This window comes from Dermochelys coriacea, chromosome 6 (genome assembly GCF_009764565.3).
Source record: "Dermochelys coriacea isolate rDerCor1 chromosome 6, rDerCor1.pri.v4, whole genome shotgun sequence".
Classification (NCBI taxonomy): domain Eukaryota; kingdom Metazoa; phylum Chordata; order Testudines; family Dermochelyidae; genus Dermochelys; species Dermochelys coriacea.
Window position 1 is genome coordinate 89,119,926 of NC_050073.1, and position 17,285 is coordinate 89,137,210.

The 17,285-nt window shown below is 43.9% G+C and overlaps 1 protein-coding gene across 2 annotated transcripts in view; it reads left to right on the plus strand.

Moving 5' to 3' along the window:
* The window catches only part of NRXN3 (neurexin 3), a 1,462,434-nt gene that overhangs the window by 725,886 nt on the left and 719,263 nt on the right, over positions 1-17,285 (plus strand). For both annotated transcript variants that reach the window (XM_043516016.1, XM_043516015.1), the window contains one exon: positions 5,965-6,084. In XM_043516016.1, the coding sequence (XP_043371951.1) occupies positions 5,965-6,084 (120 nt within the window). The remainder of the gene's footprint in view (positions 1-5,964; positions 6,085-17,285) is intronic.

Genomic DNA, 17,285 nt, shown 5'->3' on the forward strand with positions numbered 1-17,285 from the left:
TTAGGTTTCAGAGTAGCAGCCGTGTTAGTCTGTATTCGCAAAAAGAAAAGGAGTACTTGTGGCACCTTAGAGACTAACAAATTTATTAGAGCATAAGCTTTCGTGATCCATCCGATGAAGTGAGCTGTAGCTCACGAAAGCTTATGCTCTAATAAATTTGTTAGTCTCTAAGGTGCCACATGAATTCCTTAGGTGACTCATAAGAATAATAAACACCTTTCATCGCCTTTCATCCCAAAGTGAAATGACACAGCAGGAATTGCTTCACTTGCTAGTGAAATGCATCTACGTTTGGGGTGGAACATGGTAGCTTTAACAGCGCACAGAAACACCAGCAGACACTTTAGATTGGGTGAGGGAGTGGGGGGGGAGAAATCATTGAAATTTCAGGAGAAATGTAAGGAGGCAGAAAGCAATTATCCAAAGCGGAATTTGGCCAGGAGTGCTGGGCTTGTACAACCGGATGGTGACTCTCTTCTGTTATAAGAGGGTGGAAAAAAGATGACAACAAAAAACATACATCTGCCCAAATAGTCCCGATGAGAAATAAAAGCCTGGATTCTCAACTGTGAGAAGGGAGGACTCTCAGGAAGCCAGTTGCAGCTCCCTGAGTCTGAGCCACTTAATAAATTAGAGCTGCAAGAGAGCGGTTGTGGGACTCTTCATGGACCTTACCCCAGAAGAGGATCCACTGTAGCAGCACTCTGCTCTGCTATGCCACATCCCCAGCATGCCCCTCTGTCCTCTTAGACCATACCCAGGGTAGGGAGTAACTGGAACAGGACATGCTGCATCTTTCGCATTTCTTCTCTTTGGACAGTTTCCCTACCCAGGAGAAATTCTCCATGGTCCATCTCTGACAATTTTAAGTTCACTTTGCACCCCTTACACAGTGCTAAGTGGGCTCAGAAGGCCAGAGAATCCAGCCTAAAATATCAGTATAAATACTCCCAAGAGGAAGATGGCAAAGATGGCCAAGGTGCATGTAAACTCAGGGAAAAAATAAGAGCAAACACACAGCTTACCAATTAGAATGTATAAACTTTCATACATGTGAGAGATGTAGTGAGGCAATATCTTTTATTGGACCAACTGCTGCTGGTGAGAGAGACAAGCTTTTGAGCCACACAGACCTCATCTTCAGTTCTGGGAAAGGAACTCCCACAGTCACACAGAAATGTAAAGTGGAACAGATGCTTTAGCATAACTAGATAGCACATATTGTAAGGGACCATGCAAAGTAGAGTGACCTGTTAACACCTCTGCAATTATAAGCTAAAAAGAGGGGGTTAGTGGGTTACAGTGTGTTGTAATAAGCCCTAAATCCAGTGTGTTTTTCCACCACAACTTCAACCACCCCCAGTTCACTCTCTCTAGAACACTCCCACACTAGCATCAACTCCTTGGACACTACAATCACTTTCAGCAATGGAACCCTATAGACAACCATGGACAAAAAACCCACAGATCATCTCAGCTACCTTCATAGATCCAGTTGCCACCCCAAACACACCACGAAATCTGTTCTCTACAGTCAGGCATTCAGATACCCAGCATATGCTCTGAGGAGAAAGTCCAGGATATACACCTTAACATGTTTAAAACCACCTTCACCAAACAAGGATGCTACACCAGAGAAGTAGATTGCATCATGCAAAGCCCTCCTCCCCGATACATGGAGAGAACCTGCTTCAATACAGAAATAAAACCCCTCTGACCTCACAACCCTAGTTGTCACCTACCACCCCACACTGGAACCCATACAGAGTATCATTACACAATTACAACCAATAATTGATGGAGATCCAGTCCTTAAAAAAATCTTTCCAGAACCCCCACATTTGGCCTTCAAACAACCCCCCAGCCCTCCAAGCTCATCATCAGAAGCAAGCTCCCCACAGATCAGGACACAGCAACTCAAAGCAACTGTAGACCCTTCCAGAACAGCAGATGCAAAACCTGCAGATATATATCCACATTGCTACAATGATCAACACTCCCACAACACACCTTTCAAGATCCATGGATCCTACACATGCTTCTCACAACATGTAGTGTATCTCATCCAGTGCACTAAATGCCCCAATAACAATTATGTGGGTGAAACCAGACAATCACTATGTTCTTGAATGAACTCATGCAGGAAAATGATCAAAAACGGTTTCACCTTTGGGTGAACACTTTTCACAGAACAATCACTTCATATCTGACCTATCTGTCCTCATCCTCAAAGGAAACTTGCACAACACTTTCAAAAGACAAAACTGGGAGCTTAAATTCATTACTCTGGTAGACACTAAAAATCATGGACTGTATAGAGACCCTGCATTCATGGATGCACATCCGATGAAGTGGGCTATAGCCCACGAAAGCTTACGCTCAAATAAATTTGTTAGTCTCTAAGGTGCCACAAGTCCTCCTTTTCTTTTTGCGGATACAGACTAACACGGCTGCTACTCTGAAACCTGTCATTACATAAATTCTGTATCTCTGCCACCCATCCTCATCCATTATCACTGAAGGGCAAGTGCCTGAAAACAGGATTTTGGGGTTTATAATCCCTCATGTGCTCCTGTTGCTTTCCTTCCTAGTACTTACCCCCTGTGAGTACCCTGTTAGTTGCTCTGGATGGAGCTCTGATGTCACAAACAGAGGATTATGATACCAGACAAGGACTGTAAGCAGCAGGAGCAAATGAACTCTCAGAAAAAAGGATTTTATCATCACATAAATGTCCCATAGTACTAAGGAGTGAGGCAAGCTATAATACCCTAGATCTGGGCTGTGCCGTCACAAATTACTTTAAATCCAGCAGATTTTCAGGCTTTTTCTGTGAAGTGTGATGAGGATTTTAAAATTCTCCTCAGACTATTGTCATGGGCTGTTTTATTTTTTCCTTACTACTTTTAAGGCTCCATCTGCATTACATAACACCCATGTCATGATTGTTCCCTGTAAAATGCAGTTAGGAGACCATGTTACTATGTCCTTCAGCTCTCCCTGTGCCCCCACTGACTAGTGACAGCCTATTTTTGGTACCAGTAAGGGCATGGCTCAGATTCCCAAGTCATTAATGATACTGCTGACTCAGCCTCTTCCCAGGGAGCATTCTTGTCCCTCCTCTCTGAAGCATCCCAACAGATGTTGTCCCCACTGAATGATCTTTGCTGCCAAATCCATTTACCTGAAATAAAGTAGAGTTTCTTGGGACAGTATGGAAAGTGGAGAGAAAAATGACAAAGAAAGGCTAATTAGAAATAGTTAGCTGCTGGGTAAAGCTGCGCTAGATGGGTGCATCGCTGGTGTTGTGGGAATATTAACAGGATTTCTTAACTTGTCTGTAAATTTTCCAAGAGCACCAATATTTCACAGACAACAGGGTTTGAGGTTAGGCTAGGGATGGGGAGTTGATGGGTGAGTGGGTGCTTTTCAGTGTCCTGCAGTACAGAGGAAAGGTAGCTCCCTTTGACACCCCACCCCTTCACCACCTCCTCTGCTTATTCAGAAAATCTTAGGCAAAAATGACAGCCAAGGATCTATTTCAGGTTGTTAAACTAACATCCCCTCCTCTTTGTGGGTCAGGGTAAGTCTGAAGTGGGCATTAGATCTCCCATGCAGCCCATTTACGTCTCTCTCTGTGTATCTATATAAATGTAGTTTGTGTGTGTGTGTCATTCACGCACGCACTCTCTCTGAACACTCACGTACACATGGTCAAATTTTGTTCTCCGTCTACATTGCTGAAAATCTGGAAGAACTCAATTGGCATGCATCAGGATTTATTCAGGTGTAGGTAAAAACACACACACACACACGTGCACCTAGCTGCATGTGAGAGAGAGAAAGAAACCCCTTTCTTCCAAACCTGGAGTGCCCCATTTTCCTGTTGTTGTTACCCCCATTCCATGGCTGAATTCACTTGGGCACTTTGCCAGACATGGAAATATTTGCAACCGAGCTGCCTTTATATTTTCCTGAGGCTTTTTTGCAGAGCAGTTTGGATTGTGACACAAACTCAACATTTTTCTGCTGCACTAATAGCTAGTTATACTCCCGACCTGCTGCTGTTCACATTGCTCTGTCAGAACAGTAGGCAGCTGCTGGCACTTCACCAACAGGCAAGTCTAAGTGGGACGCCTGCTAGAGGGGCAGCCAGAAAGGCCTCAGGTTTGTCCCAGGCACTCAGTCAGAAAGCTTGACTTTTAAATTTGCCCAGTGAACCCAGTCCATTCAGGGAGGGCACAGCTGCTGTAAAAGAAGCAAGATGGGATCCTTCTGCCTGTGACACCTGAGATGTGAAGTGATTAGGAGAGTCTAAGAGAGAGGGATTCCTGGGGTGGGAGGCAAGCATATAAAGCCCAGAGATTCAAAAATCACTCAAAGTCAAATTGATCCATTCTATTTTCATGCTAGGGAGCATGATCTTGTGGTTAGAGCAGGGACCGAGACTCAGGATTCCAAAGTTCTATTCCTGCCTAGGCCACTTATTTGGGGTGTGGCACAGGGCAAATCACTGGGGTCACATTTTTCCATTTTGGGGGAGTGGGGAAGGAGGAGGCTGAAGCTAATCACCATAAATCATATTTAGGCACCTAAATAAGTGCTCTGCAATTCAGAGGTGCTGAACAGACATAGGATCCACTGAAAGTGATTGAGGTCTCTCAGTAGGGATTTAGGTACCTAACTCTAGGCCAATATATTTGAAAATACTGGCCTCAATCTCTCTGTGCTTCCATTATCCTATGGAGGAAAATGGAGGGGATGATACTGACCTAGCCCATTGCGGGGCTGTGAGACTAACTCAACTGCTGTTTCTAAAACACTTTGCAATGGAAGGTGCTAGAGAAGGACAGCTGTCTTATTTATTTAGTTATTGCTCCATGGTTCTCAAGGTTAGTCCAGTGATGACCAGTTGGACCTTGGGCAGCCTGGCTAGTTCATCATCTGTCCACCTCCCCCCCTTTTTTTTGCTTTTCCAGAATACTACCGGATAACAATTCTATAGAGCCACCCATTCATTGTTCCAAGAGAGAGAGACTGTGTATGTGTTTACATGTGTTCGCATATGTCTGATCATTACTATGAATGAGCAGTTTCGTCAAGTGATCAAAAATGCAGCCGCCTCCTCCTGGTTAGACCAGTAGGTGCTGAATTCCTTTTTCCTGATAACCACTCTTTGCTTACCTTATATGTGTCAAACTAGCAGAGTATTTCTGAGCAGGTTTGCAATATTAGACTGTCCCCCAAAACAGTCCAGCAGAGAAAGCATGTTTGGTTGGCAAATGCAGTCCAAAAGGGAGAGCTGAAAACTCTTCATGCTGAAGAGTTAAACCGTTCAACCAGAGTGCCCATTTTCCCTGATGGCCCTACATAATTTTCTAAAACAGGACAGTGTGCAGTAACTCTCACCTTTAATACAAAGGAGCAGCCTGGTGAGAGTGCAGGTTCCAGGTTGCAAAGTTTCATCTTGATCTAAATGGCCAGGTCACTTGGACCAAGCTGAAGCATTGGCTTGCTGGCCTAGTGCTCCCTACAGCCTGCATCTTTGTAACAAAGAGGAAGGGCAGCCTTCAGACCAATCTGCCCAATAGGGCTACCCTTGCTTCAAATGAAGTGCCACTGTCAATGAGTCAGAGATAGAAAAGACCAGGATAAACATGATGGCTCTTCTCCTCATTGGCTGAACACTTGCCAGACTAAGCATTTCCGCTGAGCCTGCGTGGGAGGGAATATGTTATTGTTTCACTCCTCCTTTCTGTGGTGTGTCACCGGTTGCTGTTTGTTGCTGAGCGTGCAGTTCTCTCTGTGTTCTGTTTACCCTGAATTTCTGTTGCATGTCCAAGAATGGAAAAAGTGTTTGGGTTACTTTTTTCTCTACTGCATGATGAGGATGATGAAGCAGAGCTACCAATTAACCATTCTTCCTGGCTTTGTCTCATGCTTTTCTCTGTATCCCATTTCCAGGACCGAGTACTACCTGCCAAGAAGATTCCTGTGCAAATCAGGGTATCTGTAATCAGCAATGGGAAGGTTTTACCTGCGATTGTTCCATGACTTCATACTCTGGGAGCCAGTGCAATGACCGTGAGTGCCAGCTTTTCCTGTCTGGGACTTAGTAGAGAGTTGGGTGTGTGTTGCGGGGGCATAGAAAACAATTAGAGCGGGTACTTCCAGAGCACAGCTTTCCCAATAGCAAAGCCAAATCATCTGCTTCATAGAAAGAAACTTAAAAGGCTGGATTCCTTGAAGCAAGATCCAGTAGATTCTTTTCTCTTTGATCTAGTTTTAATGTAATCCTTGCTGAATGTGCACTTCCTGTTTTCATTTTTGCAAAGGGATCTAATGACAATGACCACTGAATGTCTGGGTTTGCAGAAACCAGGTATAATTACACATGCTGGTTAATAATTAGACTTGCACAAAACTTGGCACGTTTTGGTTCATATAGTTTTGTGGTCAGAGTCTTGTTTTGGGTTTGTTTTCATCTCAATCCCTATGACAAAGTCGTACCTCCCAAATGAAACCGCTGATCACTCCACTCTAAGAATAACAAGGATTCTTGAAGTGCTGGCTTTCTGTAAATATGGAGATTTGGGCTCTGATTACTGAAGTGCTTGGTTAAAATTGGAATGGGAGATTAAATGCGGAAGAGCAAAGTAATTGTATTCCTTCAAACGTATAACTGCCTTGTTCCAAGACATTGAGTGTTCTCCCCTCATCAGATTTGCCCTAAAGCCTCTGATTAATAATGAAGTTGAAAAAATTGTGAACTGTGTGTAGATAATTTCCCCTCCTTCAACAGCCTTTGCTGACATCTAAATGAAGCAGCTGGGTTCAGGACCATCACTTCCAATTTCCTTTATTTTACGAAATACAGTGTTTTACTGTAATGGTCCAGAACACAGGAGTAAGTACGGCATTATGGGCCAGTACTACAATACATACAGTATTGTGCTGTATTTACTGTAGTGCTCATTCATTTTGAGTGAATACTGCAGCTAGTATAGCACTGTGCGCTTGAGTACTCTGGATCAGTACTGAATCATGATGATGATTTAAATATGAGCATTTACAATATGTTTTTTATTAGAATTTAAAGGGCTGGCTGGTTAAATATAACTAGTCCCACCAGGTACGAGTAACATTTCTACCCTTGCCCACTGGAACTGTCTGACTAAACCTGAGGAACTGAAATTCTCCCCAAAGAGGGTATCCTCAAAAGTACCCCCCGTTCCTCTCACGGGCTGTGAAGCTTGGCCTTCCACAAATCAATGAGAGCAGTTTTTGGCCCTGGGTGTCTACCAGTGTTCTGTTTGAAAAGAGATTCACAGCATTGTCTGGGCCAATGAGCAGGCAAGCTCTGAGCTCGGGCTGCATAGCAGACTCCATCACTATCTTCTCGCCATGCTGACCTCTCTCCCCATAGTTCTCTTCCACTCATTCATAAAATGACCAGTGTAGCTTCCTGTTTGTCATATCTGGTTGCTAGTACCCCACTTTTGAGCAGTGCTCTGTCATTCAGCTTTAATTTGCTAAGCAGATCATGTTATAAGGCTAGTAGCATAGAGGAAACCCTATCCTGGAATCTGTTAAGCAGCATTGAAGTGAGTGCCGTGGAGAGCTCTAAAGGGATTATTGATGCCATGTTCTTCCTTGTTCCTAATGGACTTCCCGGCTCCAGAGTGTTGCCCTGCCCTTGTTACACTGTTGCTAATGAATTCAGGCAGGCTCTGAAGTGTCAACAAGCCAGGTTCCTGAGTCTGTAATTGGGCATTCCTTGCCGCTTTGAAGCTGGCAGCTGGAAAGCCATGCAGAGCAGTCAGAGAGTAGTTTGATCCGAGTGATGGTGACTCAGATGTGGTGACCAGCTTCCAAATGCCAGCGGGTGCTTGTATGTGCCCTTGCCAGTGAATTGGAAATGCTCACGGGAGGATGTGTGTCTGAAAAAGAGCTGGGAAGGTAAGTCACACTGACTGCTCCAAGGCAGCAAGAGTCCAGCTGGGATCTGCACAAGGTACGTGTGCCATCTTGTTGTGTTAAAAATGTCTGCCAAACATTGAGACTTGAGATGCCTTTTCCTGTCACTGATCACCTCACTTCTGCTACAAAGCAAGAGTTGCTGCATTGGCTCTTGTTCAACATGTTTCTTATTGCACCTGTGTCTGATGCAAACAGAAGTGCTAGTATTGTAATTTGAGAGTGAATTATGTGTCATGTGAACTGGATTTAGTGGGGTGGCTGGCAGGAGAAAATAGCCTTCCTCTACACAAGCTGTAGCCTTAGTTGCCATTTAGGAATGTGTTAGGAACTGCTGGCTCAAGAAGTTTTTTTTAAACACAGTCTGTTTCTGTTATTTTGGTAGACGCTCATTAAATAAATACATTAGGATCAATTTCTACTCTTGCACTGGTGTAAGTGCATGGCTGCAGTACCCATTTTATATTGAAGACTAATCAGTGGAGTTATTACAGGTTTACGCCAGTGTATATGAAAGCAAAATTTGGCCCAGATGAGCTGCTTTCTCATCCCATTTCGATAAATAGCACACATGTCCTCGCTGGGATGATTTCACCGGGCTAGATTCAGTGCAGCACATTTCAGTAACGCTGTGGGATGGATAAATGGCACAGCTAGTCCATTTAAATGAATCTCTCAGTAGCTGCTTTATCTAGTCCCCAGTAACCAGTAGGTGTGAATTGTAACTTGCTAGCATAAACCTTGCAGACTGAAGGAGTCTTCTGTGTTGACCGATACTCAAGAAGGCTTGGTGAGAGAGTAATCCTCATTTGGAGCAATTAGTCTAATTCAATCCCACAACTAGGACCTTCTGTACCTCTCTGGAATGGACTCTCTGCTGCTATTGCACTTCCAGGTTTGGAGGTAAATGAAAAAAAAAGATTAATTATATAGCGTACAAGCTGGTTAGAAAACACTGAATAATTTTAGAGTATGGGCTGTAAAAATGTGTAATCAGTCATGATCTAGTGCTACTGTTTTCCTGGTTTCTAAGGCATTATTGAAGTCTGCCTTGGATACTGAAAACAGTACTAAAACTGCAAACAGTGAGAGTGTGTGGGACAGTCAAAGAAATGTCTAAAGTTCTGGAAATGTAGGTTCAATTCTGCTCCCACCTGGGACTGCTACTAGTTAATGATGGAGCAATTCTGGTCACTCGGACCAGTCTTTTTGACTTGCAACCCAACTTTCAAATGTGGGCATCTTAATAAGGTGTAGGAATCCAGCATTAGGATGCTACAGTTGGCACTTATGGCTATTAATCCGGCATTGACATGCCTAAATGTCACACTGAGCATCCAAATGCAAGACTTTTTCATGTGCTGCTAAGGTACTGATTTTCCAAATTAGGACACAATGTCAGTGTAATAGGATAACTCAGATCTGTGGAGCCCCTAGCCTAGCTAGATTTGTTAGGTAAAGACACAAAGGGCTTGTCTAAACATACAACTGTTGTGGTGACAGGAGAGAGCTCTCCCATTGGCATAATAAAACCACTTCCACAAGAGGCAGTAGCTATGTCGGCAGGAGAAGCTCTCCCATCAACATAGCACTGTCGACAGCAGTGCTTAGGTTGGTGTAATTTATGTCACATGGGAGTGGTTTATTCACACCCCTGAATAAGTTATGCCAACATAAATTGTAGTGTAAACATAGCCTAGGTCTTTACTTTAACACTGGACCTTAATGTATTAATTCCAGGCTCCCAGTAACTTGAGATGTACCATCTGCAAAAATTGTTGTCTATAATCTTGGTCATGGAACTATAATGTGCCCCATATCTCTGTAGTCAGATAGTCAGACTATCAAATCATCCTCTATAGTGAAGTCATATAAAGCTGGACTTCACAGGTCCAGCTAAAGGGAATTCAGCGGGGTAGGATGAAACTACATCTCACAGAGAGCTGCTAGTTACTCTGTGTGTCATTTAGATGGCAAATGTTTTCAGGAGGAGTTACCAGGCTGATTCAGGTGTGTATTAATAGAGGCTCATTGTCTGTAACAGATTGATCGATAACTAGCAGCATGGCTAGAGCAAACAGGAGAGTGTAAAGCACCTTTCCAAACAACTGTCTGGTGGAGTGGTTGTTAAGTCTTTCTGTTGGCTATCGAGCAGATCTCTGGTTTAATTTATTTATTTTTAAAATTATAGGTTGTAATATTGATCCAAGCTATTAAAACAAGTTTTCCATTCAGTCTGCAGGAAAAAGAAGCAGTCCATGTTTGTCCATTCTTTGTATATCTTCTCTCACACTTCCAAAGTGTGCATTGATACAAACAGAGTGATCTTCTTACTCGAACATTGGTGCTAGTAGGTGAGATGTGCTTGTTCTGTTGCCTGGAGAAGTGGTAATATGGGACTGTTCTTTTCCCAGTAACTGGCAGCATTTTTCATCAAAGGACCCTTTCCATGTGATTTATAACCCATGCACTGCTTCTTTGATCTGGTGAATCCCATTAGTGTGTGTGGGATGGGGGAGAGGAGAGAGGAAGGCAGGGTTACTTCCTCTATGCATGTGACTCATTCATATAGTAATGGCTTTGTCATGATCAAGCTCTCCTGAACTCCAGCTCTGTATTTGACGGGGCGCTGGTTCATATTAGTGAGCTCTCTTGTCCTTCAGCTCAGTTAAAAATGTCAGTGCCCAAAATTAGCAGTTTCTGAATAAATCTCAGAACAAAACTTTTGAATAAAGGTCAGAATGTGATGGGCCTAATAACAGGGAACTAGGAGTAGGCCATCTATGAACATTGCAGCCTGGTGTCAGGGACGTGGAGCAGGCCCTCCCATCTTCCTCTGCACTTTACTGTTTCTGTTTTTTACCCTGTGTGAATTTAGCACTGTTGATAGATGCTAGATTGACAGCTCCGTAGTCTGAAGGCCTATAGACTAGGTGCACAATGAACAGTGACAGGACAAACTTTGCTCATCCTGCCCAAAGAATGTGGTACAACCCTGACCTTCAGTAATGAAATGGAGATTTAGCTTCCATGTAATATTCTCTGCTGAGACTCCCAGCAAGGAGGACAGTTAACGCAGTAATGATGAGAGCTTTTTATGAAGTGCTCACCTGCCTCCGAGAACGTGACTGAGATCCTTTCCCCTCCAAGCTCATTTCATCTGTGCCACTGAGCAGCCATAGCTATTTTTGCAGTCGGATTAAAACCGGTGACTCAGAGGTGAGTACTTTTCCCCCCTTCTCACTGATTGTTGTTGCCAGTTGGGCCAATTACCTGGTGTCCAGGCTTGGTAACCTCGTTGTAACTTCATCTCCATTGGTTCAGCTTGATTTATTCGCAGAAGCCCTTTTATTGCCCATGTTTAATTATCACCCATTCATTTGTAATGTGGCCAGTTTATTATTTATTGATACTGAGAGCAGTAAGCACTGAGAGGCTGCTGGTATGTTGGAAATAAATCTGCATGTGCTTCATTAGCTGTGTGTGGCTAAACCGATTAGCTGTTTAAATAAAAGCAAACACTCTACCCCAGTGTGCAGATAATACTCTACAGCAAAGTCCACCCTACTTGAAGCAAAAGCCACCTCTGACTCAAATCGCATGAATTAGGCCTTATTAGAGCAGAGCAGGCATCTTACCCTCTCCTCCACTCCTCTCACCTTGCTCCTTCCTTCATCTCTTTCGTTCCCTCTCTCCTCAATGCCTTTTTACGTCACCTGCTATAACTAGAACTGCCTGCCTGATCCAGTCAATCAAGCATCCTCACTCTCCTCCTTCCAATTCTACTCTACTGTCGGTCAGCCTTCCGATGCTGTTCTCTGCCTCCGTGCCTTAATGACCTCAGCCTTCCAAAATAAGAAGAAGCAGGTGGAAGGAGATATAAATGTGGCTGCGTACTCAGCATGCAGTATAAATCATGTTATCATTATTGGTCATGACCTTTGTTCTTCCTCTCGTGTTTAACTGTTTGCCATCACTTGCTGTGTTATGTCTGGGACTGTACTATCTTCAGGACAGGGACTGCCTTTCATACTTTGTAAAGCTCCGTTCACCTCTCTGTTGCTATATCATAAATAATGTGTATTTGTTCCAGCACTCAGGTGGTTAAGAAGGTTTTGTTGCCTTTCGGTAAGCAGGAGAGCAAGTTCACCCAGAAATCGCACCTATAAAACGTCTCTCTGGGATGCAGGTCGAGAGCTTGTTTGAAAGCGAGTCCAGTTGGCGTACTACCCCATGCACACATCTGGAGTCATCCCTGAGGGTTAGCCATGTTAACACAGTGGTGAATTTGTACCTAAATGTTTTGGGTGAGATTTGTGTTAAGGAGGGAGTTTGGGGGCAGCTGTCCCTGGAATGTCCTTTCCCGCATCTTTGCACTTCTCCCTCAGGTGCTCAGACTGAAAACAACTTCCTTCTTTCCAACAGAGAGCCTGGCAAACTTACTCTTTCCTGCTCCCCCAAATGCAGCTAGCTCTTTAGCATTCGAGTGGGTAATCTAATTACTACTGCATCAGCAGCTTGGCACAGGGAGCATTTGATAGAAGAGCCACAATCAGTCACTGGTATCTGTGCACACCTGGCTGCTGTCACCATATAAGCTATGGTTCAGTGATGCCACAGAGTTTGATGGGATGGAAAGGAAGAGACTTTATACAGGCGGCAGTAACAGCAGCTTCAGTAGCAACCTTTAAACAAGATGCACTAGAAGTTACTTTTCTCTCTTCCTGACTTTGTTCTGTGTGTATGCCACTCTTTTAAACCAGTCTTGAGAAGCCTCTCCATAGCTTGGCACCCATCATGGGCACTATTTTGCTGTGTGACATTTTCTGCAGGTCATGTTGACATCTTGCGGCTTTCTCTCTCATTGGGGATAGTTTGGTCATAGAAGTGTCATCCCCACTATGAAGCGTAAAGGCTGGACTCAGAGATGGTAGATTTCACTGGTGGCCTATCTATGTGTTCTGAGCGGTGCTGCTATGACCAGGTATTGCCACAAGTTGACGTCACCACAAAATTGGTGAGCTGTGCCCCCCAAACTGCCCACATCTATTGATGGTGATCTGCAAAGACAAACTCCGCTAACTGTGGAATACAATACTGAAGGCCTTTACAGCCTTCAATGTATGAAAGTTTAAAAGGGGCTTTCAATGGATTTACTTTAGACTTTAAACCCACCAGCTTTTTTGCCTTTTAATGACTTGCGTTTGTCCAGCTTTCTGGTTCTGGGATACAGAATCAGCAATAGCCGGTTTAAAACTCAAGGGAAACATCATAATATTCTCCCCACTCACCAACTTCCTCCTCCCTGAGAGCCTTTATCTGAATCTCTTTTCAATAGACTGGTGTGGTGGTAATCTTGGAAATTTAGGGCAAATGGATGTTGATGGATCCTTAGGTAAAGACCAAACCATTCTCTTAAGTTTCACCATGCTGAGTTGAATCCTTTGGAAGTCACTTTGTGCAGAGTCCAACCTAAAATTGTTTGGCTCAATGCTTTAGCAGGGTTTTCTGTTGGCTATGATGCCACCAGTATAAAATATGCTGGGACGTCACATGGAGTGGAACTGGAAAGTCTGAACTTTGGAGCAGGGGAGGTGATGGAAAGACACACAAAATTAATCTTCTGCATCCGGCTCTTACTCCAGCTGCTGAACAAGAGTGGAAAATAGCCTGTAAAGAGCAACCCTGCACTAGCAGGTGGATGGTAAAGGCTTTCCCTTCACCCTTCCCCTGGTTCTTGTCACGCAGACAGAAAGCAGAAGACCAGAAGTCCGAAGTGCAGGGAATGCGATGTGTATTGGGGTTAATCAGGCAAGCACGTCCATAGCTCTACATGCTGGTAGAGCCTTTTTTCTCACTGTCCCAGTTTCCCCTTCCTTAGCAGGGATAATTATACCTGTAGTGCACAGCCGTTGGTCCCATCCCTTACAAGTTATGGTGACGTTCTGTTTTGAGGGTCCTGGGTCTGGGGGTTTCAGTACCACCTCTTTTGAATCCCATGGGAGGGGTAAGGAGTGAGGTTGTGCTTTGGTCAGGGCTAGACATTTCTTTGGCTTTTTGTGTTTCTTATACCTACCCCTCTCCCCTATCCTCCTCACCCCTCCCGACTGGTTGCTTGACACTCTCTTGGGAGAGGAGTTGAGGCAGGACTGTCCTTCAAGTGTGCGCTCATATATTAAACTCCCACTCTACCCAGCAACACTTTAGCTCTATCTCTCATCTCTTTTCACCCCATCTGCTTGTGGGCAGATGTAACACACACTGTCTTTGTTCTTTATTCACACATGTTAGTAAGAATATAAAAATATCAAAGGCAAATGGGCAAACAAGACCCAAAATTCTATCTCGGTCAAATAAACAGGCCTGAATACTACATTATCATCACTAACACTCCTAACAGTGGGGATGGGTAGATGTGGATCTAAATAGGTTTGTTCCATCTCTAGCTTTTACGGACCAGATTCTGTTCATAGTTGCACCAGTATAAACACAGAGTAATGCCACTGATTTGAGTAGAGTTACTTTGGATTTATACCAGTATCACTGAGATCAAAATCTCTCTGAATCTGATTGAGACTTTTATCAGATTTTTGTGAAGTTAAGTGTCTGTATACTAGACTGAAGATCACCTTTAAAATCACAGTCCTAATTTGGATAATCTATTCCATGAAAGTATTTGCAGGGTCCAACATTGTGCCCAGCAGCCATAGGAATGCCAGCATGCACAAACAGTCTGTGCTAGAATTTTATCCTTTTTGGGATAGACCTTGAGCCCATAAGTAAGTCCAGGTCTGTGTGAAAGAGAGAGAGATCTAGTCTGTTCCCCCCCCCCTTTTTTATGATGAAAGTTCTTTACAGGAAAAACCTAAGGCAGAGGGAAATGAAAGGTCCTGGAGGAGATTCTTGTTCATTATCCAAGCTGCCTAATGTGCTAATTATTGCCTGTCATTGGAAGATGGCTGCCTATTGATCTCCAGTGGAGTTTAGCTGTACATGGAGACATATCTGTAACATTACAGGCTCGTTACCCAAGAGCTGGTATAATCGGCTCAGCTGTGGAACATTGGGGATTAGACACAAAATCTTAATTACAGTTATCATACTAATGATCCCCAAGGGGCAGATTGAGGTTGGCTGTGTGGTTACCTGTGAAGTGGGCTGTGGTGGAGGGGGGAGGGCTTTTGGATGGATTTGATTGTCTGGAGGTGTTTCACTGCTTAGAGACAGCTGTGCCTTGAGAGAAATTGGGAATGGAGAAAGGGACTTTGAGTAACCCATGTAAGGATTCTCTACAGCATGGAGAACTTCTCCATAGACCAAACTCTGAAGAGAGAGATCCTTTCTTTGTCCTTTCAGCTCATCTGCAATAAGGCAAGAATGAAATAATGAAATGACTGAAAATAGCTGTCTGTAGCAGAGAACTGTTAATAGAAACACAGCTTTGTTCATGGGTATGTGAAGGAGGCGACCCTGTAACTAACTGAGCCATCAGTTCATACAGATCACCTGCCAGCTTTTAGGTGTGAATCCTTGTGAGCCCCTCTGATGCTCTGCATTGAAGATGAGCTGCATAACATTGAAGATCACGAGACGTATGTAGTACTTTGACAAGTGTGTACCTGCAGCACTGTCCCATAACTAGCTGGGATTAGGTGCGCTGCAGTATTGGAGCTTCGGGGTTGCAAAACTGAGACCTAAGGCAGTGAATGTTTCCTTCCATGAGAGAGCAAAGGGTAACTCAGTGAGGGTGAGTTTGTACTGGGCCTTCTTAGTAACAACAATTTCTAGCATGGCAATAATTGCCTACTTGGTTTAGCTGAGGAGCTCTCCTAGGTCTTATAGCCAACCCCAGGACTAGAATAACTTTATTTGACTTGAGTGTTAATAATACACCTGCCAAACACACATTGTTTCTTTCTGTTAAAGGAACACTGTCTGGCCTGTCGTCTTAAAAGAAGCATGGTCAGAGCTCTCCTCCTCCTCTCCTGCCTCCACTTTGAAACTTAATTGCATAGCTTGGCCACTGCAAAGCTGGTGTCAAGTTTGCTGGCTTCCCATAACTATCTGTCTTAGCTTCCTCCCCGCCCCAAATTGCAGTACATGACCTTCTGCCTGCTACATCTCTGCCCTGCAGATCTCAGGCAAATGATGAAGATGGATGGCAAATATCACAAGCCATCAGTCATTCAGTTTGTAGGTCCCAAAGAAGCATCTGTGTCTTTAATAGTTCATCTGCCACTGATTTTCCCACAGGGGCGGGGAAGATCATTCAATGCTGCAGAGGGATCTATCACTGTGTTTTTGTTTTGTTTTGTTTTTTTAAATATCTGGGGCTTCAGTAGTCAGATTTCTTCCACCTGGGAATGCAGATTGTCAGCCCTGATGAGTATTTGTGGTTCAGAAGTGAGTTCAGGAATCTAAACCAGGGAGAGCGCCCTGTGGAGCCTTGAGAGCTGCCATGCTTAAATCAACAGACTATTTTCTCTGCTTTGTTTTGGTAACAATGATCTGTTGAGTTATCTGGGGATTGAACCCAGGACCTCTGGAGCTAAAACTTTGAATTTGCACTGCTTTTGAGAGTTCTGAGAGCTAGTATTTGACAGGTATTGTCATCTCCATAAACCTCTGTAGACAGTCCAGCTATTTGATGGTGGATGAGGGATAATCCACTGTTGTTGTGGGTTATATTTCCAATCCTGTAACTTTTCAATCCAGAAATCTACACAAGCACCTAGTCAATGCATGAAGGCTAATGCTAATAATAGTACTGTATGCTTAAAGAGCACTTCTGTTTTTCAAATACAAACTACATTGCTGTGTATTCAACACACTCCATCCCACAGCTAGATAGTCTGTTGCTTCGTGAATTCCCTGACAATACTTCACATTCGGTGATGTTAAAAGGACCTTCACAACGAGAGGTGACTTGAGGCAGATCTCCCCATGCTTGCCATTGTTTAACCCTAGCTCATGGTAGGAGTTTGTACTGGGGATAGTGAGTTACATATAATGTTTGCAAATCAGCAGTGTCTTTCTCTCTTTTTTCCTGCCCTTTGCAAGAGTAGGTTCACTCTGTGTGCTGTCAACATCAAAACCTGCACCAGTACGTTCAGACCAGCATAACGTGGTCATGTGTGAGGTTGAAGTTTTGTGGTGTTCGGCTCATGCCAGCTCATTAGAAATGCCTCTCATAGAAGGTGCCTATGCCTCTCTTCTAAAGTGCAAGGAAGGTCAGATGTATCTGGGGAAATGCCCTAACAGAGACATCCACCAGGCTCTAAAGTAGCCTCTGCAGGGAAGTGCTTTGG